The 25,115-nt window shown below is 38.7% G+C and overlaps 1 protein-coding gene across 1 annotated transcript in view; it reads left to right on the top strand.

Moving 5' to 3' along the window:
* Nucleotides 1-1,998: 1,998 nt before the first annotated feature.
* NUP107 (nucleoporin 107) overlaps nt 1,999-25,115 on the top strand; it is a gene marked incomplete at its 3' end in the record, with an annotated part of 41,873 nt that continues 18,756 nt past the window's right edge. The window contains exons 1-9 of the mRNA XM_080705151.1: nt 1,999-2,192; nt 3,040-3,183; nt 6,546-6,690; nt 11,677-11,780; nt 12,767-12,894; nt 13,760-13,808; nt 18,698-18,769; nt 19,156-19,244; nt 22,224-22,302. Of these exons, the coding sequence (XP_080561277.1) occupies nt 2,121-2,192; nt 3,040-3,183; nt 6,546-6,690; nt 11,677-11,780; nt 12,767-12,894; nt 13,760-13,808; nt 18,698-18,769; nt 19,156-19,244; nt 22,224-22,302 (882 nt within the window). The 5' untranslated portion in view covers nt 1,999-2,120. The remainder of the gene's footprint in view (nt 2,193-3,039; nt 3,184-6,545; nt 6,691-11,676; nt 11,781-12,766; nt 12,895-13,759; nt 13,809-18,697; nt 18,770-19,155; nt 19,245-22,223; nt 22,303-25,115) is intronic.

The raw sequence follows: 25,115 nt of genomic DNA, 5'->3' as shown, positions 1-25,115 counted from the left end.
CATCCCCTGTGATCCGGGAGGCAGAAGTGACACGAACTGCCAAGAAGCAAAGTGCACAAAAGAGAGTCTTAAGTATCCTTTGCATTTTAAGAATTATTATACAAATTGTAGCATGTTTTGAGTCAGTGTTGTAGAATTTTATTTTTTACAGGAAGTATAAAATATTGGCGATAATATACTATAGAAATTAGTTTTGTGCTCTCAGACATTTTATTTGATGAGTTTAATGCTCTCAGTGAGATTAAGATGTGTTTTCCTGAAAACAAGGATGTTCTGTTTTACTGCTATCCTACTGTGGTTAGCTTCTGCTGAGATTAAATTTTCTTTTTTAAAAAAAATGTGAAATCTTTCCAAGAACTCTTGGGTCTGAGACTGGCATCAGAATTTAGACGGCAGAAGAATTACTCTTCTTGTTTTTGTTTTGTTTTTGGCAGTAGGGGGTGAACTCGAGGGCATTCTACCTCTGAGCAAATCCCCCAGCCCTTTTTTATTTTGAAATAGGGCCTGCTAAATTGCTGAAGATTTTGCTAAATTGCTGCGGCTGGCCTGAAATCTGCAATCATCCTGTTTCAGTATTCCAAGTACTAGGATTACAGACGTGTGTGGCCGTACCCAGTTGCATTCTTATGCTTCTCTCCTTTAGCACCGTATAAAAGAGGCGTTTTTGTTGTTGTTGTTGTTGTTGTTTTATCATACTGGGCATTGAACCCAGGGACATTCTACCTCTGACCTACACCCCCAGCCCTGTTTTTTATTATTTATTTTGAAACAAGCTCTCACTAAATTTCAGAGGGCTTAAGTTGCTGAGGCTTGCTGCGCGCACCTGATGTCTCAGCCTCCCAAGTATTGGGATTATAAGCGTTGAGCCACCATTTCTGGCTAAAGAGTCGTTTTCAAATGATGTTAACAGAGCTGTGGTGGAATTTGCCTTTTTAAAAAAATGAGACCAAATTTTAGAAACTTAAATTTCCATAAAGCTCATTTTATTAATTTATTTATTTTTATTTATTTATTTTTGCGGGTCTGGGGATGGAACCCAGGGGCATTCGACCTCCGAGCTACACCCCCTGCCCTATTTTATATTCTTTATTTTGAAACCGGGTCTCACTGAGTTGCAAAGGGCCTCACTAAGTAGCTGAGGCTGTCTCTGAACTGCAATCCTCCGGTCTCAGCCTCCTGAATGCTGGGATTACAAGTGTGCGCCACCACACCCGGCCTAATTTTGTTTTATTTGAGGTCTTCTTCACCCTGAGCCTGTGTCCTAACTTTTTAATATCCTTTCTTTTCTGAAATTGTGGTTAATACATAATAAGGCTACTTCCTTTCCCTACCCTTAATTGGTCTAATAAATAGTAGGCATCTCTCTGTGAGTTTCCCATAATACTTGTGGTTTTTTTTTTTTTTTTTTTTTTTTTTTTTTTTTTCCCCAGTACTGGGAATGAACCCAGGGGCATTCTACCTCTAAGAGACAACCCAACCCTATTTTTTTTTTTTTTTTTTGAAACAGGGTCTCATTGAGTTGCAAAGGGCCTCACTAAGTAGTAGCTGAGGCTGTCCACAAACCACAATCCTTCTGTCTCAGCCTCCCACGTGCTGGGATTACAAGCATGTGACACCATGACTGGCTTGAAATTTTCTTATTTGATAAACCCAAAAGTCCAAGAATGGTTTTTGTGGAGTGAGACCAGTTGGACTATGAAAAAAGAAAGTAGACAATCTGATTGGTTTATCAGCTGACCATTGACAAAAGCCTGTCTCAGCCTCTCAAGTACAGGGATTATAAGCATGAGCCAATGGGCCTGGCTAGTTAGTTACTCTTTGCATAGAAAAGATGATAGCCAAAAAGCCTTAGTCTTAAAAAGTGTATTTGTGCTGGGCGTGGTGGCACACGCTTATAGTCCCCATGTTTGGGAGGCGGAGAGGAGGATCGCACAGGTTCGATAAATCTGGGAGTGTAACCCGGAGGTAGAAGGGTTTCCAGGAACCCCAGTACCACCAAAAAAAAAAAAAAAAAAGGTATATTTGTATATTTTATATAATAAAACCATGGTTAATTCTAACTTTATCTCTTTTTTAAATGGAAGACTTTTCTTAACTCTTTAAAGTCCGGGCCTCCCAAGATGACAATTTTGGTAATACTACACCAAGAAATCAGATTATCCCTCGAACTCCCAGCTCATTTCGACAGCCTTGTAAGATTTTTTTTTTTTTTTTTTTTTTTTACTTTTAAAGCACTTAATAATAGTAGTTAAAATAGCAACTAGCATTAATTGTTCACAAAATAAATATTTGGTTAATAAGTAAGTACAAGTAATGATTATAATTATTTGTTGAATTCTTATCATGACCAAGGCACGTATCATGATAAAACACTTGTAAAGGTACCTTACATAAATACACAGTAACTCTGACATAGACATCATGATCTCTATTTTACCAAATGGGAAATGATATTTAGAGAATACAGATAATAAGTTCCAATAGGATTCAAACAGTAGTCTGGTTACTCTACAGCACAAGCCCAGTATACTCTATTGCCTCCTTATGCCTTATAAAATAAGAAATATGAAGGAGTCATTGACTAGTATTTAGCTGCTTAGTTCCAGTATATGGAAAGCATCTTTATTGTAGCAGTAAAATTTTTCCTGATAAGGTCATTAGTTTTGTTTTGTTTTGTTTTTTGTGGTACTGGGGGATAGAACCCAGGGTCATTCTACCTCCAAGCTATGCCCCCTTTTTATTCTTTATTTTGAAACAAGGTCTCACTAAGTTGCAGAAGACCTCACTAAGTAGCTGAGGCTGGCTGTTAACTTCGATCCTCCTGTGCCAGTCTCCCAAGTACTGGGATTATAAGTGTGTGTGCTACCACACCTGACTAGGTCATTAGTTTTAAAAATTCAAATTTGGAAAAATAGTCAAATCTTCATATCATGGAAATAATTAACATTTAAAGTATTTATTTGGTTAGAATCTAATTTAAACTGGAAACTTATTTTTCATTGTTTGTTTTCTTGTTTTGATGATCATCGTTCATGCAACATGGGTTCTTTTTACTATCCTTTTTTAGTTACTCCACAGAACAGAAGCTTACTAAGGCATCCAGATATTTCTTGCATTCTTGGAACAGGAGGGAGGTCTCCCCGGCTTGCACAGTCTTCAGGGTTCTTGGGAAATCTGTCTATGGTATGTATAAAATTAGGGCTAGCTATGTATGGTGGTATCTGACTGTAATCCCAGCTATTCAATATAGGCTGAGACAGAAGGATTACAAATTCCAGGCCAGTTTGGTAATTTAGTGATACCCTGTCTCAAAATTACAAGGGCTGGGAGCTGGACACAGTGTTGCATACTTGTAATCCCAGTATTTGGGAGGCTGAGACAGGAGGATTACAGTTTGTGGACAGCCTCAGCTACTTAGTGAGGCCCTCTGCAATTTAGTGAGACCTTGTTTCAAAACAAACAATAAAAAATAGGGCTGGGGGTATAGGTTGGAGGTAGAATACTCCTGGGTTCCACCCCTAGTACTGCCTTAAAAAAGAAAAGGCTGGAATGTAGCTCAGTGGTAGAGCACTCCTGGGTTCAATCCCCAGTACTAGTTAAACACTTCTTCCTTTTTAACCTGGGCATGGTGGCACATGCCTGTAATCCTAACATTTGAGAGGCTGAGGCAAGAAAATTACAGGTTCAAGGCCAACAACATGTGATAACTTAGCAAGACCTTGTTTTAAGATAAAAACTAAAAAGGGCTAGGTCTATAGTTTGGAGATAAAATGCCCCAAAGTTTAATCCCCAGTACGAAAAAAAAAAAAAAAAGGTTCTCCTTTTTATAATTGGTTTAAAAACCTTTTACTGAAATTTGAAGTCATATTTATCATAAAAGTAACTCTAAGGTATGTGAAATTTATTATAAAGTTAGCCTGATATGGTGGCTCGCTCCTGTAATCCTAGTACATGGGAGGCTAATACAGGAGAATCACATTCCAGGCCAGCTTCAGCAACTTAGGCTCTTGTTTTAAGGTTAAAAAAAAAAAAGTTGGGTTTCACTCAGAGGTTGAATGAACCCTATGCTCAATCACCAGTATCAAAAATTTTTTTTCTTTTTTTTTAAATTATAATCTTGGAGCCAAGCGTGGTGGTGCACGCTTGTAATCCCAGCATTCAGGAGGCTGAGACAGGAGGATCTGGGTTCGCGGACAGCCTCAGCTACTTAGTGCCACCCTTTGCAACTCAGTGAGACCCTGTTTCAAAATAAAGAATAAAAAATGGGATGGGGGTGTAGTTTGTAGGTAGAATTACCCTAGGTTCCATCCCCACTACCACATACACATACACACACATACACAAATTATAATCTTGGGGCTGGAAATGTAGCTCAGTGGAAGTGTGTGCTTAACATACATACAAGGCCCTGGATTTGTTCTCCCAGCCCCCAAAAATGGGAGGAAAAGAAACTTATAATAGTCTTGTGGATTTTCATAATGTTAAAGTAAAACTTACTCTGCTTAGAAAACTTTTTTTTACACGTTATATTGTTTTACTTAAAAACATGAGTGAGCCGGGCATGGTGGCGCATGCTTGTAATCCCTGCACTTGGGAGGCAGAGACAGGAGGATCGCGCTGGTTTAGAGCCAGCTGTGCTGGCTTAAGAGACCCTGTTTCCAAATAAAAGTATAAAATAGGTCTGGGAGTGTAGCCCGGAGGTAGAAGGGCTTCCAGGAACCCCAGTACCACCAAAAAAAAAAAACAAAAACAAAAAAAAAAACAACAACAAAAAAAAACCATGAGTGAATTGTCTACTTTTGGGTTTAAGCAAAAGAAAATGGCTTTTATTAACTACTGCTTCAGAACGCCAAGGTTAATAGTAAAATTGTTGCTTTGTTAAAGTCAGAGAAAATGTGTATTATTGATTGTTATAAAATGCTTGAAAACTTTATAGCCAAAGGTATTTTTTCTAATTTATTTTGCCAGTTTTAATGTCAGCCATGAGAGGTAGTATTGGATATTGGTTGTCAGAGTAAGTATAATTATTTGTTGGAATTTGTACTGCATGTCTACTACCCAAAAAAAATTTTTTTTTGTTTTACTGGGATGGAACCCAGAGACATTGTACCTCCAAGGTACATTTCCGAGCCATTTTTATTTTGTATTTAGAAACAGGGTTTCAAGCCATTTATAAAGAATAAAAAGTAGGACTGGGAGTGTTGCTTGGAGATAGAGTGCCCCTGGGTTTCATACCCAGTACCACACACAAAAAAGCAAAGTTTCACTAGGTTGTTGTCTCACTAAGTTGCTGAGGCTGTCCTCGAACTTACAATCCTTCTGTCTTAGCTTCCCAAGTACTGGTATTACACGTGTGCACCACCACACTCAGGTATCCCAGCTCTTTTTATTTTTTATGTTGAATCAGGGTTTGGCAAAGTTGCTTAAGGTCGCATTAAGTTGCTGAGGCTTGCCTTGAACCTGTGATCCGCCTATCTCAGCCTCTTAAGTACTGGGATTTTTTTTGTTTTGCAGTACTGGGGATGGAACCCAGAGGGATTCTACCTCCAGGCTACACCCCCAGCCCTAATTTTATAATTTATTTGGAAACAGGGTCTCACTAAGTTGCTGAGAAGCCTCGCTAAGTAACTGAGGCTGGCTTTGAACCTGTGTGATCCTCCTGTCTCAGCCTCCCAAGCGCTGAGATTGCAAGCATGCACCACCATGCCTGGCCATCAAGTACTGGGATTATAGGCATGCACCACCATGCCAGGCTCTACTATCAAGATTTGATTGTGGTGAATGTATTTTTCTGAAAGCAAAATATCATTGCTGTTTAGGATTTATTCAGTTTGATCCTTTTACTAATGATGGTAAGTACTCAGAAGAAAGTAAACTGTCATTAGTCACCAGTAGCCTTATCTAATCTTTTTTTTTTCCAGTACTGGAAATGGAACCCAGGGGTGTTCAACCTCCGAGCTACATCCCCATCCCTATTTTTTATTCTTTATTTTGAAACAGGGTTTCACTGAGTTGCAAAGGGCCTCACTAAGTAGCTGAGGATGGCCACGAACCTCAATCCTCCTTTCTCAGCCTCCCAAGTCCTGGGATTACAAGTGTGCGCCACCTCACCTGGCTTACAGATGGCTAATTTTATTCATCAATAGCCACATTAATTTTCACTACATTACGTTAGAATGCTCAGATATTTTACAATTTTATCCAAAAACACTTATATTCACATCTCTAAGGCATAATAAGGATATTTAATAGAAGCACAATACTATTAACACATCTGACACATATACAGAGTAATTATTTTTGTGTGCATGTGGTACTAGAGATTCTACCTCCAAACTAGGTTGCTGAAAGACTGGCCTCAAACCTGCAATCCTCTTGTCTCAGCCTCTCAGGTACTTGGATGAGAGGCGTGCTCTAGCATGCCTGGCTCAGCTCTTTTTAAAATGAAAAAAACATAAATGTAGGAAGTTTTTTAGGCCTTATTCATATTAAAATATTAAGATGCTCTTACAGCAATAACTCCATCGTGTTTCTGTATTTTTTAGGTAACTAATCTGGATGACAGTAACTGGGCAGCTGCGTTCTCATCCCAGCGTTTAGGGCTCTTTACAAATGTGGATCCCCACAATGTAACCGAAGATGTAAATCTCAGTGCTGTTATGTTAAGGGAAGATGATCCTGGAGAAGCTGGTAAGATACCTTTGAGCTTTTCGACAATGTAGCTTTTTAGTTTACAAAGATTAAGGGAGCTATCTCCTCCTATTCCTAAACATTATTTTGTTATGTTTTGTTTTGTTTTTTGCAGTACTAGGGGTAGAACCTAGGGCCATTCTGCATCTGAGCTATACCCCCAGCCCTATTTTTTATTCTTTATTTTGAAACAGGGTCTTACTGAGTTGCAAAGGGCCTCACTAAGTAGCTGAGGCTGTCCGTGAACTGAGAGCCTCCTGTCTCAGCCTCCCAAAGCTGGGATTACAAGCGTGCACCACCACACCCGGCTCCTAAATAATGTTCACATTATTATAATGCATATTTTTTTCTTTTGGGGGGGAAGTGGCTTAAAATATTATTTTTTTCAAAATTCCAGAGACTAGAAATCAGGATAAAGGTATTGGCAAGGGTTAGTTTATTGTAAGGCCTCTCTTGACTTGCATAGTCTTCCCTCTGTCTAATAGCATTATGACAGGGGTTTTTTTTTGTGGTTTTTTTTTTTGTTTTGTGGGTCTGGGGATGGAACCTGGGGGCATTTGACCTCTGAGCTACACCCCCAGCCCTGGTTTTGATTCTTTATTTTGAAAGAGGGTCTCACTAAGTAGCTGAGACTGCCTGCAAACCACGATCCTCCAGTCTCAGCCTCCAAATGCTGGGATTACAAGCGTGCGCCACCACACCTGGCTTATGACAGGTTCTTCATCATTTGAGCATCCTAAGCTAACACAGAAGAGTGCTAGTCAATGAGCTTAGCACTGTACAAGCACTAATTCACATAATACTTGACCATGCTACTTTCTGTAGTCCATTAAAGAGTTGCAGTAATCATTCCCACTTTTTTAATTTTTTTATTTTTATGGTACTAGGGATTGAACCCAAGGGCATTCTACCTCTGATCTGTACCCCCAACCCGATTTTTTTTTTTAAACAGGTTGCAAAGGGTCTCATTAAGTTACTGAGGCTGTCCTTGAACCTCTAATATCCTCCTGTCTCAGCCTCCCAAGTATCAGGATTACAAGCATGTGCCACCACACCCTGCTTCATTCTTGCCTTAGAGGAAAAGAAATGCTCAGACAGATTAATTAGCTTGTTTAAGATTGGCTGACTGGGAAATGATGGCACCAGGATTTGAAACTAGGCTATGATCTTTGTACTGTGGTAACCACTACTTTCTTTTTGTTTTTAATTTTATTTATTTATTTACTTATTTATTTTTTGCAGTACTGGGGATGGAACCCAGGGCCATTCTACCTCCACGCAACACCCCCAGCCCTATTTTTTATTCTTTATTTTGAAACAGGGTCTCATTGATATGCAAAGGGCCTCACTAAGTAGCTGAGGCTGGCTTCAAACCTGCACAATCCTCTTGTCTCCGCCTCCCAAATGCTGGGATTACAAGTGTGCGCCACCATGCCCGGCCACTACTTTCTTAATAGTATTTGCAATAATATGTACTCAGATATTAAAATGATTCAAAAATACTTTGTACTTAATGTATAAAATATAAGAATTCTATTTTAAAGTTAAGACATCAAGTATTGTGGTAGTGAATTAATTTTTACCCTGTATAGAACATACTAGTATCAAGTATGACTTTCAGTTACTTTGTTAAGGTTTGCTTTTTTTTTTTTTTTTTTTGCAGTCCTTGGGATGGAACCCAGGGGCATTCTACCTTTGAGCTACATCCCAGCCCTGTTTTTTATTCTTTATTTTGAAACAGGGTCTCACTAAGTTGCAGAGGTCCTGAGGCTGGCCATAAAACTGTAATCTTCTCTCTTAGCCTCCCAAGTACTAGGATTATAAGTGTGGCATACCACACCTGGCTCTAATTTGCTTAAAATGTAATTCAGATGTTCTAAACTTTGAACTATGTACTGATTTTCATACTGATGTTGATAATACAGAAAAGCTAATAACTAGTACATCTTTGGGATTTTTTTTATTTTGGCGGAACTGGGGATTGACCCCATGGGCATTCTACCTCCGAGCTACACCCCAGCCCTATTTTTTTATTCTTTATTTAGAAACAGGGTCTCACCAAGTTGCAGAGGGACTCACTATAAGTAGCTGTGGCTGACCGTGAACCTTCGATCTTCCTGTCTCAGCCTCCTAAGTAATGGGATTACAAACATGCACCACTATGTTTGGCTTCATCTTTGGAATCTTAAAGGACTTATCGATAACAAAAGAAAAAATTAAATAAACTGGACTACATGAAAATTTTAAACTTTTACCAAGTATGGTAGTACACACCTGTAGTTCCATTACTTGGAAGACTGAGAGAAGGATTGCAAGGTTTGAGGACAGCCTCAGCAACATTTTGAGATCCTGTTTCAAAATAAAAAATAAGAAAGGCTGGGGGTGTAACTTGGAGGTAGAATGCCCCTGGGTTCAACTCCCCAGTACCAAAAAAAGTTAAGCTTTTGTGCATCAAAAGATAGAATCAAGCCAGGCGCATACTTGTAATCCTAGCATTTGGGAGGCCAAGACAGGAGGATCAGTTTGAAGACAGCCTCAACTACTATTTAGTAATTCCCTCTGCAACTCAGGGATACCCTGTTTCAAAAAAAATAAAAAGTAGGGCTGGGGTATAGCTTGGAGGTAGAATGCCCCTGGTTCCATCCCTAATACCGCAAAAAAAAAGATCAATATAGTGAAAAGCCGTTGAGTGTGGTGGTGCACGCTTGTAATCCCCATGCTTGGGAGGCAGAGACAGGAGGATTGTGCAGGTTCGAAGTCAGCCTTGCTGGCTTAAGAGACCCTATTTCCAAATAAAATATAAAATAGGTCTGGGAGTGTAGCCCAAAGGTAAAAGGATTTCCAGGTACCCCATACCACCAAAAAAAAAAAAAAAAAAAAAAAAAAAAATATATATATATATATATATATATATATATATATATATATAGTGAAAAGCAGTTGATGAAATGGAAGAAAACATTTGAAAATTCTGTATCTGATAATGATTTTTTATCCAAAGTATTAACTCCTATAACTCAATAACAAAACATCAACTCAGTTAAAAAAAAATTGACAAGGAGCCAGGCACAGTGGTATATACCTGTAATCCCAGCTACTTAGGATCCCAGCTACTTAGGAGGCTGAGGCAGGAGGATCTCAATTTCAAGGGTAGTCTGGGCAACTTAAACTCTGTTTAAAGATATAAAGAGCCGGGCGTGGTGGTGCACGCTTGTAATCCCCACGCTTGGGAGGCAGAGACAGGAGGATCGCGCAGGTTCGAAGCCAGCCACGCACGCTGGCTTAGGAGACCCTGTTTCCAAGTAAAAATAGGTCTGGGAGTGTAGCCCGGAGGTAGAAGGGCTTCCAGGAACCCCAGTACCACCAAAATAAATAAATAAATAAATAAATGATAATAATAATAATAATAATAATAATAATAATAATAATAAAATAAAGATATAAAGGATGTGTCATGATGTAGCTCAGATCACTTTTATTAGCATGTGTGAGGACCTGGGTTCCTTCCCCAAGTATCATTAAAAAAAAAAAGCGAAGGACTTAATAGACATTTCTCCAAAGAAAATATACATGTGGGCAGTAAACTCATGAAAATCTACTCTTCTTCATTATACTCATTAGAGAAATGTAAAGCAGAAAATAGCAACTATTGACAAGGTTGGAGAAATTGATACCCTTGGTACTGTTGGTATGAATATAAGATGGTGTAGCCATGTGGAATGGCAGTGCCTCAAAAAATTAGAAGTAGAATTACCATATATTCCACCAGTTCCATCTAGGTATACCGAGAATTGTAAGTGGGGTCTCAAAGAGATGATTGTATACCCATACTATAGTGGTATTCTTCATAGTAGCCAAAAGGTGGGAGCAACCCTAACATCCATTGATGGATGAATGGAGAATAAAATGTGGTGTGTAGCCAGGCATGGTGGTGCGCTTGGGAGGCTGAGACAGAAGGATTGCACAGTTTCGAAGCCAGCCTCAACTACTTAGTGAGGCTCTCAGCAACTTAGTGAGACCCTGTTTCCAAATAAAATAGAAAATAGGTCTGGGAGTATAGCCTAGAGGTAGAAAGCCTCTGGGTTCCACCCCCAGTACCACACACACAAAAAAATAAAATAAAATGTGGTGTGTACATAAAATGGAATATTATTCAGCCAGACAGAAGGATTTGGGGGAGGGGGCGGTACTCAGGACGCAGGAGCATTCTACCTCCGGGCTATGCCCACAGCCCTTTTTATTTTATTCTTTATTTTGAAACGGGATCTCACTGAGTTGTAAAGGCCTCACTGACTAGCTGAGGCTGTCCGCGAATCTGGATCCTTCTGTCTCAGCCTCCCGAATGCTGGGATTACAAGCATGCGCCACCACGCCAGGCTAGGATATTCTTTTTATGGATATTGAACCTTAGGGGCATTCTACCTCCAAGCTATAACCCTAGCCCTAATTTTATTCTTTATTTTGAAACAGGGTCTAAGTTGCGGAGGGCCTCACAAGTTGCTGAGGCTGACCCGGAACTTGTGATCCTTTTGTCTCAGCCTCCCAAGTACTATGATTACAAATGTGTGCCACCACTCTAACATATGTACATGGATGAACCTTGAGGACACGCTAAGTGCAATAACCCAGTCACAAAAAGATAAATACTGTGTACTTCCACTTAAATGAGGTACTTAGAGTAGTCAGACATATAGGTACAAAGTATAACAATGGTTGCCAGGGTCCAGGAAGTAGAATAGGGAGTTTATCATGTATATTTTACCAATTATCCTATTTTCAGGGCTGGGAATGTTGCTCAGTGGTAGAGTGCTTAGTATATGCAAGGCCCTGGATTGGGTTCCTAGCATAGTAAGAAAAAAAAATTGTTTTTTAATACAGCATTTTAAAAAAGACTTGTAGCTATGTTTTTGTTTTCAGAATTACCTAAAGTATGTCACTTTTCTTTGTTAACTATTCTTTGTTCCTTTTCTCTTTAATATATTTTAGCATCCATGAGTATGTTTTCTGATTTCCTGCAGTCTTTTTTGAAGCACTCTTCAACTACAGTTTTTGATCTTGTGGAAGAGTATGAAAATATCTGTGGTAGTCAGGTAAGCTTATGTTATTCCATCACTGGTCAGTTGTCACTATTTTTTAGTTTTAGTCAACAATATTAACCTGCTAATTTCCATACTATATTTAAAATGTTTTAAAGAGTAAGCTGCAGTAGTGCATGACTGTAATCCCAGCTACTTGGGAGCTGATATTATTCCAGGTAAGGCAGGAGGGTCACAAACTGGAGGCCCTCCTGGGCAATTTAGTGAGACAGTCTCAAAATAAAATAAATAAGGACTGGGGAGGTACCTCAGGATGTGAGGCCCTGAGTTCAGTCCCCAGTACAAGAGGGAGAGGGAGAAGAACACGCAGTCACCAGGGATGTGGTGGCAGGAGTGGTGGGGAATTGGCCAGAGCACCTCTGCTCTTTACATAATAAGAATCCATGTAAGATTTCCTTGGGGGAACAGAAGGAATCTGCTGCTTCAAAAAAGAAAATCCAAAATATACAAAGAACTTTTCATATTCAACAATAAGAAAGCAAACAATCAAACCCATCACTGCTATTATTGACCCTGAAGCCTAAAGTATGTTAAACTTTTATGGGTATACTCAGATAAACACACCTTGTTCCAAATTAGGGTCATTTCTAGTAGGAATGTTATATTAGATTCAATTAAAAATGCACAGAATAAGAAAAATTTATAATATATGTATACAACCAAGCATGGTAGCGCACGCTTGTAATCCCAGCATTTGGGAGGCTGAGACAGGAGGATCGCGGTTTGTGGACAGCCTCAGCTACTTAGTGAGGCTCTGCAACTTAGACCCTGTTTCAAAATAAAGAATAAAAAATAGGGCTGGGGGTGTAGCTCGGAGGTCAAATGCCTCTGGGTTCCATCCCCAGACCCACAAATACAAAAAATATATGTATATATTACATATAATATCCTTTTAGCACTGTATTCATAAAGAGCACAAAGTTAGTTATAACTCAGAATTGTAGAAAATAAACCTCCTTCCTTTTCTGTTTTTAATTCAGGTGAATATACTGAGTAAAATAGTGAGTCGGGCAACACCTGGACTACAAAAGTTTTCAAAAACAGCCAGCATGCTCTGGCTTCTTCAGCAGGAGATGGTGACGTGGAGGCTGCTAGCTTCTTTATATAGGTAAAGTTGTATATAACTCACGAATGAAATAAATGTAAAGTAGAAGCAATAGGAAAATTAAGTTAAGGGTGGGCTTGGAGATACGTTTTACCAGTTTTGAGGCTTATCATTTCTAATACCTTATTTGTCAGGTGTGAAGTACAAAAGAAGAGGGGCTATCATGCTATAAAGCTGGTAACTACCAAAAACTGGCTCTGTATAAATGTTTATAAGCAGTAAAAGTAGAGCCTTTCTTAGGCAAGGATAAATGGAAAAAAAGAACTGAAGGTTGATTTCATGCAGTGGAAGTTAAACCAGTTTTCCATCTCTCAGCTGCTTGGTGGTTTGGGTTGTTATTTGTTGCTTTCTCGTGTTAATGAGGAAATATTGAAAAGACATTACTCATTTGTTTTTTGCCATCTGAAAATATTGTTCTGAAAAAGCTGTATACGCTAGCACACATGAAAGACTTTTTGCAGTGTATATTTTTAGTAAAAGCCAGTTTTGTTCAGGTGTCAATACCAGATTTAACAGACGTTTATTAGTATCTTGTATTTAAAGTTTGATGACCAGCCAGGTATAATCCCAGCTCTTGGGAGCTGAGATAGGAGGATCACAGGTTTGAGGACAGACTCAGCAATGTAGAGAGACTCAGCAACCTAAGGAGACCCCGTTTCAGAACAAAAAAAAAAGGCTGTGGGTGTAGCTCTGGGGTAAAATACCCCCGTGTCTCATTGTTAGTACCAAAGAAAAGTTTGAGGACTAAGTTAATTGGAAACTCATTGTTTACAACAGATAGAATGCAGGTTTGCACATGCAGTAGCTTAAAAGGTGAGTGCATTTATGTAAAATAAGGCTTTTTCATTTTCTGTTCTTTTTTCCTCAGAGACAGGATACAGTCTTCATTAGAAGATGAAAATATGTTTGCAATTACTGTGAGTTTTGTATTTTCTTTAGAAATGCTTAAAAATTAAAATGCTTTTTAGTAATAAGATATGATTCTTAACCCTTCATCTTGAATTTCTGCATTTTAAAAATTTTATAAGTACACCGGGCATGGTGGTACATGCTTGTAATTCCGCGCTTGGGAGGCTGAGACAGGAGGAGCACACAGGTTCGAAGCCAGCCTCAGCTACTTAGTGAGGCTCTCAGCAACTTAGTGAGACCCTGTTTCCAAATAAAATATAAAATAGGTCAGGGAGTATAGCCTGGAGTGTAGCCTGGAGGTAGAAAAGACCCTGGGTTCCACTCCCAGTAACACACACACACACACACACACACACACACACACACACACACAAGTACATGAAAGATACAATCATAAAATGGTCAATTTTTTTTTTTTTTATATTAGGGAATACAGGTAAAAGTTCTTTTATATCCCTCTGACTAGTCAAAGTAACAGTTTGGTATGTGTCTTTCCAGATATTTTTCTGTGCATCATTATTTATTTATTTTGTGTGTGTATATAGTACTGGGAATTGAACCCTGGGGCATTCTGCCTTCAAACTATACCCCTCAACTCTATTTTACTTTTTTATTTTGAGACAGGGTCTTGAATTAATGAGGCTGGCCACAAACCTGTGATCTTCCCATTTTAGCCTCCCAGGTACTGGGATTATAGGCATGCACCACCATGCCTGGCTTATTAATTTATTATTATGTCAATTTGCGTAGATTTACCTTCTTTTTCACAGTATATCAAAATATAAGTATACTATAATGTTTCTAGATATTCGAAATATATTTAGGTTGTTCAGTGTTTTTGTTGTAGAAGTCAATAAAGCCATGAAAATTCCTTATACTTATGTATATATGCAAGTATTTCCTATATTTCTAAAAGTAATATGGTTAGGCCAAAGTTTGAGATTAGAGTGTTGCCTACTTATACCAATTTAAAATCTCAATATATATATATATAAGATGTTTGCTCTGATAGGATATTAGCAGTCATTTGATACTTACCTTTGGAAAAGATCTCATTGTTTTAATATGCAAACCCATGGTCACTAGTGAGATGGCATGTCATTGGTATAGATTTTATTTTTGTGGTACTGGGGATTGAACTCAGGGGCATTCTACCTTCAAGGTACAACCCCAGCCCCGTTTTATTTTTTGTTTTGAAACCGAGTCTTTTTAAGTTACCTTTAGCCTCAAACTGGTGATCCTCCTATCTCAGCCTCCTAAAGACTGGAATTCAGGCATGCATCACAGTGCCTGGCTTATTTCTGTTTCTTATGTGAATTTGTATTTATATCCTCTGCTTATTTTTCTGTTAATTTTTCTCTTATACATGTTAATTCTTCTGTTACTTGTCTTTCAACTTTATTTAAGAGTTCTGTTTTTATCTGATCACATCTCCCATGGTTTCCTTTTGTATTTATTATCTTTTGTAGTATAGTGTTATGTGTATATGGTACTCGGACTTGAACCAGAGGCATTCTACCTCTGAGCTACACCCTCAGCTCTTTATATTTTTTATTTTGAAACAAGATCTCAAGTTACCACACACTGCCCCCCAACCTGCAATCCTTCTGTCTCAGCCTCCCAAGTGCAGGATTATAGATGTGCCATGCCAGGTCTAGCCAGATGCTTACTTTATATAGATCTTGTACTCTATAAAGTTCTTTGTGATTCCATTTGTTATTACTACTAAATATTTTCTAATTATTACTACTAAACTTACTGATTCATGTGTAGAACTCTTATGTAGCTATCTTTCTCAACTCTCGTACTAGCTCTAGTAGAATTTTCATTTTGATTTTTTTGAGTTTTCTTTAATCCTTCCTAATCATAATCCCTCTTATTTCTTTTACTTGCCTCGTTCCATTGATTAGGAGCATCCATTCAGGTTGAGTTATATCAGTAAGAGCAGACATTCTTTCTTGTTCCTGAAAGGAATGTATTTGTTTCACTGTAGATCAAGGATTTTCTCTAACTTACTAAAATACGGAACAGGCACTGAATGCAACCAATTTTTTTTCTTAGCTTCTATATATACTTGCTTTATTTATTACTGTACATTTTTTATTTTGAAACAGTATCTCACTAAGTTGCTGAGCCTCTTGAGTACTCTTGAGTACCCAGCTTTATTTCTTTACTTTGAAACAGAGTTTAAGTTACTAATGCCAGCTTCAAACCTCCTGTCTGAGCTTCCCATTTACTGGATTACAGGCATGCACCATCACACCTGTCTTAAATATATATTTTATAAGTAATTTCAACTATGTCTATAAGTCTACTTTTTAAAATATTTTTACTGTATTTCCGATCGCTTAAGTGAAAAGATTTCAAAGGTCCTAAATGTTATTTTCTCTTTCTTTCTTTCTTTCTTTCTTTCTTTCTTTCTTTCTTTCTTTCTTTCTTTCTTTCTTTCTTTCTTCCAGGTCTGGGGATGGAACTCAGGGGCATTCAACCTCTGAGCTGTACCCCCTGCCCTAGTTTTTTGAAACCGGGTCTCATTGAGTTGTAGAGGGCCTCACTAAGTAGCTGAGGCTATCCACAAACCACAATCCTCCGGTCTCAGCCAATCCTCCAGTCTCAGCCTCCCGAATGTTGGGATTACAAGCATGCACCACCACGCCCAGCTTCTAAATGTTATTTTCTTAAAGGCCTAAATGTTATTTGCTATACCCCTGGCTGTTTTTTTGTTTTGTTTTGTTTTTCTTTTTTGTGGTATTGAGGATTGAGCCCAGGGGCATTTTACTCTGAGCTATATTTTATTCTTTTTTTCAATTTTTATTTTATTTTATTTTATTCGTGGTATTGGGGTTGGAACCCTTCTACCTCCAGGCTACACTCTCAGACCTATTTTATACTTTATTTGGAAACAGGGTCTTTTAAGCCAGCGAGGCTGGCTTTGAACCTGCGTGATCCTCCTGTCTCAGCCTCCCAAGTGCAGGGATTACAAGCGTGCACACCATGCCCGGCTTTTCTTTATTTTGAACAGGGTCTCACTAAGTTTCAGAGGGCCTCACTTCAGTAGCTGAGGCTGCCTGAGAACCTGCAGTCCTCCTGTCTCGCCTCCCAAGTGCTGGGACTAGAAAGCGTGCGCCACCACACCTGGCTTTTATTTTTTATTTTTATCTTTGGTTTGGAAACAGGGTGTCACTAGGTTACTGAAAGTTTTACTGCATTGCTAAGGCCGTGCTCAAACATGTGATCCTCCTGTCTCAGCCTTCCAATACTGGAATTACTGGTGTGTGCCACCATGCCCTTTTTTTTTTTTTTTTTAATACTGGGGATTGAATTCAAGATGTAGTCTGCCTCTGAGCTTTATCCCCAGCACTTTTTTATTTTTTTTATTATTTATTTATTTATTTATTTGGTGGTACTGGGGGTGGAACCCAGGGGCTATTCTACTTCCAGGCTGTACTCCCAAACCTGTTTTATACTTTATTTGGAAACAGGGTCTTACTAAGTTGCTGAGAGCCTAAGTAGCTGAGGCTGGCTTTGAACCTCTGTGATCCTCCTGTCTCAGCCTCCCAAGTACTGGGATTACAAGCGTGCGCCACCACGCCCATCTCTTTGTTTTTTTTTAAATTTTGAAACAGGGTTTCTATAAATTGTTGAGTGTCAGGCCGGGCATGGTGACGCACGTTTATAATCCCGGCATTTGGGAGGCTGAGACCCGAGGATCGTGGTTCGCAGACAGCCTCAGCTACTTAGTGAGGCCATCTGCAACTCAGTGAGACCTGGTATTCAAAATAAAGAATAAAAAATAGGGCAGGGGATGTAGTTTGGATGTCGAATGCCCCTGGGTTCCATCCCCAGACCCGCAAATAAATAAATAAATAAATAAATAAATAAATAAATAAATAAATAAATTGTTGAGTGTCTCACTAAGTTGCTGAAGCTGTGGAGTTTCCATCTCAGCCTCCCAAGTACTGGGATTACATGTGTGTGTACTATTACGCCCAGCTTAAATGCTCTTTGTGTAGTACTGAGGATTGAACCTGGGGCATTCTACCTTTGAGCTACACCCTAGTCTTATTTTGCTTATTATTTTGAAGCAGGGCCGATACCTCCAGCCCTATTTAATTTTTTTAAATTTTGAAATAGGGTCGCACCACATTGCTGAGGGCTTCGCTAAGTTGCTGAAACTGGCTTCAAATCAGCAATCCTCTTGTCTCAGCCTCCTGAGTATTGGGATTACAAGCAGCACACCATTCCCAGCTAAATGTATTTTTTTTTTTTATGGTACTGGAGAATATTGGACCTAGGGACATTCTACCTTCGAGCTGTACCTCCAGCCCTATTTTTAATTTTTGAAACAGAGTCTCACTAAGTTGCAGAACGCCTCACTAAATAGCAGAGGCTGTTCGCAAACCTGTGATCCTCCTGTCTTAATATCCCAAGTACTGGAATTACAAGCATGTGCCACCTTGCCTGGCTTCATTTTTTAATAAGTAACATGACTACTTACAGTTATTTTTTTCATCTTATTTTTGCTTATTTTTCCCTAAAACTATCTCTGGGGAAATATAATTTTTAAATTCCAAGTATAATTAACTAAAATATCGGATAAGAGCAACTGAATTTTAGCTAGCAGTTTACAATTAATTTATATATTCTTCAAAGATGGATATATAGGATTGGGGGTGTAGCTCAGTGCTAGAACACTTGCCTGGCACACGCCATGCCCTAGGTTCAATCCTCAGGATATCAAAAATCCCACAGGAATATAGGTGAATATAGGTTTACTATATGGTAAAAATTTTATGTGTGAATGATTAGATACACTTCTTATTGGCATTTGCCTTTCTGTTGAAATAATATTCTTAGAGCATTTTCTTTTCTTTCCTTTAAATAATTTTTATAATAGGCCATTAATGCCAGTGAAAAAACAGTTGTGGAGGGCTTATTTCAGAGAGACTCACTCGTCCGACAAAGTCAGGTATGAATGGAATATTTAACTTTTTTTAAAGAAACATGGAAAAAAGGTAACCTACAAAATATTAAAGTTTTCTAAATTTAAAGCTCTTTCTGAATATTCTTTCATTTGTTATTGAAAAGAATTTAGAAACTTACTCTTTAATTTTTAAATAACAGTCCTACTATTTCCAAGGATAGTCTATTAAAAACTATTGTTTTATTGTTACTTTTTATGATAAATACATACTTAGCAAAGGAACAAAATTTTCTATCGAAACAATAGTTTTTAATTGTAACTTGATCATTTTGAAATCATAAACTGCTTGAACTGAGTAGAAGTACCACTACAAGTAAATCACTCAGATTTTATAGTTATACTAATCTTATTTTTTTTCTTTGTTTTCATAGCTGGTAGTTGACTGGTTAGAGAGTATCGCTAAAGATGAAATTGGAGATTTTTCTGATAATATTGAGTTTTATGCAAAATCAGTATATTGGTAAGTCACCAAGTATTTATCCTTGAATTTACTTAACTTATTTTGTTCACTCATCTTTGAATACTATTTAGTTTTTACTTGGTTCAAATAGAGTTATGCTGTTATGGGATTTATAATTGTTTAATAGAGTTAAACATTAAATAAATATTTAGTTCAGAATTAAAAGTGAGGAAAAACAAATTGGAGTAGATAGAGGATGACACTGAGTCTTGATTATTTTAAGTCAGAGGTGGCCAGAGAAAGGCTCTCCAAGGAAGTAAAAGGTAGGCTTTTAAAAAATAAGGAGGTGGAGCCGGGTTGTGGCGCATGCTTGTAATCCCAGCATTGGTAGGCTGAGACAGGAGGATCATGGTTCATTATCCTCATGGAGAGCCTCAGCTACTTAGTGAGGCCCTTTGCAATGCAGTGAGACCCTGTTTTAAAATAAAGAATAAGAGTCGGGCATGGTGGCACACACTTGTAATCCCAGTACTTGGAAGGCTGAGACAGGAAAATCACACAAGTTCAAAGCCAGCCTCAGCTATTTAGTGAGGCTCTCAGCAACTTAGTGAGACCCTGTTTCCAAATAAAGTATAAAACATGTCTGGGAGTATAGCCCAGAGGTAGGAAGCCCCTGGGTTTAATTTAATAAATTTAAAACAATTAAAAACTTCTTTTTCTTTTATGTGTTTTTGGGAAGGTGGATACTAGAGATTGAACCCAGGAGGTATTCTATATCTGAGCTACCCCTATAGCCCTAGGTTTTGTTTTGTTTTTGTTTTTGTTTTTTGGATTTTGTTTGTTTGTTTGTTTGTTTGTTTGTTCTGTAGTACTGGGGATGGAAACCAGGGGCATTTGACCTCCGAGCTACATCCCCTGCCCTTTTTTTAAAATTTTATTTTATTAATTAATTAATTAATTTATTTATTTATTTATTTATTTATTTATTGGTGGTACTGGGATTCCTGGAAGCCCTTCTACCTCCGGACTACACTCCCAGACCTATTTTTACATTTTTTATTTGGAAACAGGGTCTCCTAAGCCAGCGCGCGTGGCTGGCTTTGAACCTGCGCGATCCTCCTGTCTCTGCCTCCCAAGCGTGGGGATTACAAGCATGCGCCCATGCCCAGCTTTATTCTTTATTTTGAAACAGGGTCTCACTGAGTTGCAGAGGGCCTCACTAAGTAGCTGAGGCTGTCCGCAAACCACGATCCTCCTGTCTCAGCCTCCCAAACGCTGGGATTACAAGCATGCGCCACCACACCCGGCTATTCTTTCTCTTGAAACAGGGTCTCACAGAGTTGTGAAGGGCCTAAGTAGCTGAGGCTGTCCACAACCCGCAATCCTCTAGTCTTCGCCTCCCGAATGCTGGGATTACAAGCGTGTGCCACCACACCTGGCTTATCATCATCATTATTATTACTGCTATTTTGTGTGTGCGTGTATTGTGTTGGGGATTGAGCCCAGGCACATTCTACCTCAGAACTCCATTAATAGCACTTTTTTTTTTTTTTTTTTGCAGTACTGGGGATGGAACCCAGGAGCACTCTACCTTCGAGCTACACTTCCAGCTCTATTTTTTTTTTTTTTTAATTCTTTTTTGAAATAGGATCTCACTGAGTTGCAAAGGCCTCACTGAGTAGCTGAGGCTGTCTGCGAACCCAGATCCTCCTATCTCAGCTTCTTGAATGTTGGGATTACAGGCGTGCACCACTATGCCCAGCTCACACGTTTTATTTATTTATTTATTTATTATTATGGTACTATGGATGGAACCCAGGGGCTTTCTATCCCTGGGCTACACTCCCAGACTTATTTTATATTTTTTATTTGGAAACAGGGTCTCACTAAGTTGCTGAGAGCCTCACTAAGTAGCTGAGGCTGGCTTTGAACCTGCGCAATCCTCCAGTCTCAGCCTCCCATGTGCTGGGATTACAAGTGTGTGCCACCACGCCTGGCTCTTGCACTTTTTATTTTGAAATAGGATCTCATTAAGTTACTAAGGCCTAAGTTGTTGAGTGTGTACTAATTTCTGAGGCTGGCCTGAAACCTGTGATCCACCTGTCTCAGTCCCCCTAAGTACTGCGATTATAAGTATGCACCACCACGCTTGGATAGAATTTCTTTTTTGTGTGTGGGTCGGGTTAGAACCCAGGGGCATTTGACCTCTGAACTACACCCCCTGCCCTATTTTTTTTTTTTTTATTCTTTATTTTGAAACAAGGTTTCACTCATTTGGGGAGGGCCTCGCTAAGTACCTGAGACTGTCTGCGAACTGTGAACCATGATCTTCTGGTCTTAGCCTCCCGAATGCTGGGATTACAAGCATGCGCCACCACGCTCAGCAAAATTTTTCTTTAAAAGATGTCATTAAGCCGGGCATGGTGGCGCACACTTGTAATCCCTGAGCTTGGGAGGCGGAGACAGGAGGATTGCGTAGGTTCAAAGCCAGCCTTGATGGTTTAAGAGACCCTGTTTCCAAATAAAATATAAAATAGGTCTGGGAGTGAGGTAGAAGGGCTTCCAGGAACCCCAGTACCACAAAAAAAAAAAAAAAAGATGTCATTAAGGAAATAAATGGGAGCAGGCCACAGACTGGTAGAAACATATAGAGTATATAGTTCATAAAGAACTACAACTCAGCCGGGTGAGTTCCTATTTCAAAATAAAATATGACTATGGATTAGCTCAGAGGTAGAATGCCCCTGGGTTCAATCGCAAGTAACACACGTACACACAAAGAACTACAACTCAGTAGTATAAAAGATAATACAGTAAAGAGGTCAAAGATACTGCATAAAAAAAAGCACATAGGTGAAAGACATAAACACATGTAAATGTGTTCAATATCATTAGTTCTCCTAAGTTAAATTGGCCTTCCATATTAAGAGTTTTTGTATTTTTCTAGGTTTAGAGTCTTTTTTCTTTGACTTAATTTGTTTTATTGAGCCTATTTAAATTTCTCTTTTTAAACTAGTCTTTTTTTTTTTTTTCTTTCAGGGAAAATACTCTCCATGCCTTAAAACAACGGCAGCTAGCTTCTTACATAGGAAGTGTGCGTCCTCTTGTCACTGAATTGGTAAGTGTTCTTTGAAATGAAGAAATTTTTTTTTTTCGGGTCTGGAGATGGAACCCAGGGGCTTACCTCCAAGCTACACCCCCTGCCCTATTTTTTTATTCTTTACTTTGAAACAGAGTCTCACTAAGTTGCGGAGGGCCTCACTAAGTAGCTGAGGCTGTCCACGAACCGCAATCCTCCAGTCTCAGCCTCCCAAATGCTGGGATTATAAGCCTGCACCACCACGCCTGGCTAGGATTTTTTTTTTTTTTTAAGGCGGATAATTTTTTTTATTTTTTATTTTATTTATTTACTTTTTTTGTGTGGTACTGGGAATGAAACCCAGAGGCATTCTACCTCTGAACTACATCCCCGGCTCAATTTTTTTATTCTTTTATTTTAAAAAAGGGGCTCACTGAGTGCAAAGGGCCTCACTAAGTAGCTGAGTCTGTCCACGAACTGCAGTTCTCCTGTTAAGTCTTCAAATGCCAGCAACAAGATATATCTGTCTGTCTGATCTTGTCCTGAGGCCTAGAATCCCAGGGTGGGCAGCAGGGACCAAAAAACCCACTTGCCTGCCTCTCGGCCAGGTACTTATACATAAAAAGTCCCACTCCCAGAGAAAGAAAGCATTATTGACATGGCCCGTAGTCTTCGGAAAACTAGGTACTGTGATTACAAGTGCGCACCACCATGCCTGGCTAAGGCTATAATTTTCTTTTGGATCATTTTTTTTAGTTACTTGAAGGCTTTGTACTCTCTGACAACTAAGTTGCATTTGAATTTGGTGGAATGTATTTGAATATATCCATGGCCTATAAATTGTTAATATGAAGTGTACCTAATACATCAACATTAAAAGCAAATTAATTTTGTCTCATAGTGAAGTTTGACTCTTCAACTATGAGGTAGTGGTGTAGGAAAACTCTTCTCTTATGAAAAGTAGGGGGGAAAATACATCCTTGTGAATTAGCTTAAGGTTCGAAGATTTTTTTAGGATACGAATGAATAATAGTGGATTCAAAAAGAACAAGAGCTGAACTTTTTCAGAAATAAAAGAACTTCTAAAGGCATGTTTATAGTGACAAGTAGAGAAATAAGTAGCAACTGAAAAAATTCATAAAATGTCTTTTGGTACCAAAGGTGGTTTTGATGAAAACTACCTAAAAATCTTGAAATAAACTGTAGCTTAAATTAACCTGTAGTAGGTAACAGCCAAAAATTATTTATTCTTAAGAGAACGTGGTGGTTTCTTTTTGCCAGAAAGAGACCACATTCTAAAACAAATGATTGTGTCTGCAAAATATTTGTGAAAGCAGCCAATTGGCCTCTGATACAGTCTGGGTTTTTTGTTTTTTTTTTTTTTTTTTTGGTGGTACTGGGGGTGGAACCCAGAGGCTTTCTACCTCTGAGCTATACTCCCAGACCTTTTTTATATTTTATTTGGAAACAGGGTCTCACTAAGTTGCTGAGAGCCTCACTAAGTAGCTGAGGCTGGCTGCGAACCTGCGCAATCCTCCTGTCTCCGCATCCCAAGCGCAGGGATTACAAGTGTGCGCCACCACGCCCGGCCTGTTTTCTGAATGAATTGATCTTCATGCTACCATATACTCAGTAACATTTAGAATAATTACTTTTTTAATATTAAAATAACTTTTTGTTTGAAATTTTTCATGTGGATTGTATGTGCTATTTGTTGCTAAAATAAAGGTAGTATATTATACTAAATGTTTAAAAACACATGGAGTGTTCGGGCATGGTGACACATGACTGTAATCCCAGTACTTGGGATACTGAATCAGGAGGATCCACAGATTTAAGGCCAGCCTGTGCAACTCATGAGACCTTGTTTCAAAATAAAAAATAGGTCTGGGCATATAGATCAGAGTTAGAAGGCCCCTGAGTTCAATACCCAGTATTAAAAAAAAAAAAAAAAAAATGGAAGGTAGCAGGCAAGAATAACTATTTTAGGGGTTTTTAACTTATTAGAAACCTGTTTAAGCTGGCCATGTTGGCGCATGCTTGTAATCCCAGCATTTGGGAGGCTGAGACAGGAGGATTGTACAAGTTTGAAACCAGCTTCAGCTACTTAGGTTAGAAAGGTTAGAAAGATTTTTTTTTTATTATACAAATGAATGAATAATAGTGGATTCAAAAAGAATAAGAGCTGAACTTTTTCAGAAATAAAAACTTCTAAAGGCATGTAAAATGTTTATAGTGCAAGTGAGAGAAATAAGTAGCAACTGAAAAAATTCATAAAATTTCATTTGGTACCATTTGCATATCACTGAGACCCTGTTTCAAAATAAAAAATAAAAACAGGGCTAGGGGTGTCGCTTGGAGGTAGAATGCCCCTGAGTTCCGTCTCCAGTGCCCCTAAAAAAAAAAATTGTCTCTTTCTGTATGCTTTCAGAAAGTGCCAGCTAAACACTTTTTAGTCATGGAATAGATTCCCTTAGTTTTTCCTCTGTGTTGTCCACCATGTAGAACTGTTTGTTTAGAATTACTTTGGCCAAGCCGGGCATGGTGGTGCACACTTGTAATCCCTGCATTTGGGAGTTGAGACAGGAGGATTGTGGATCGGGGACAGCCTCAGCTACTACTTAAGTGAGGCCCTTTGCAACTTAGTGTGATCCTGTTTGAATATAAAAAATAAAAAATAGGACTGGGGGGTGTAGCTCAGAGGTAGAATGCCCCTGGTTTCCACTCCCAGTACTGCAAATAAATAAATAAATAAATAAATAAAGTAAGTAAGTAAGTAAGTATAGGCCACGGAGATAGCTCTGTGGTAGAACATTTACATAGCATGCGCAATGCCCTCCAACATAAATAAA

Source organism: Muscardinus avellanarius, assembly GCF_963383645.1.
Source record: "Muscardinus avellanarius genome assembly, chromosome: 11".
Classification (NCBI taxonomy): domain Eukaryota; kingdom Metazoa; phylum Chordata; class Mammalia; order Rodentia; family Gliridae; genus Muscardinus; species Muscardinus avellanarius.
Note: the sequence above shows the minus strand (reverse complement) of the source record. Positions and strands in the feature narration are given on the sequence as shown.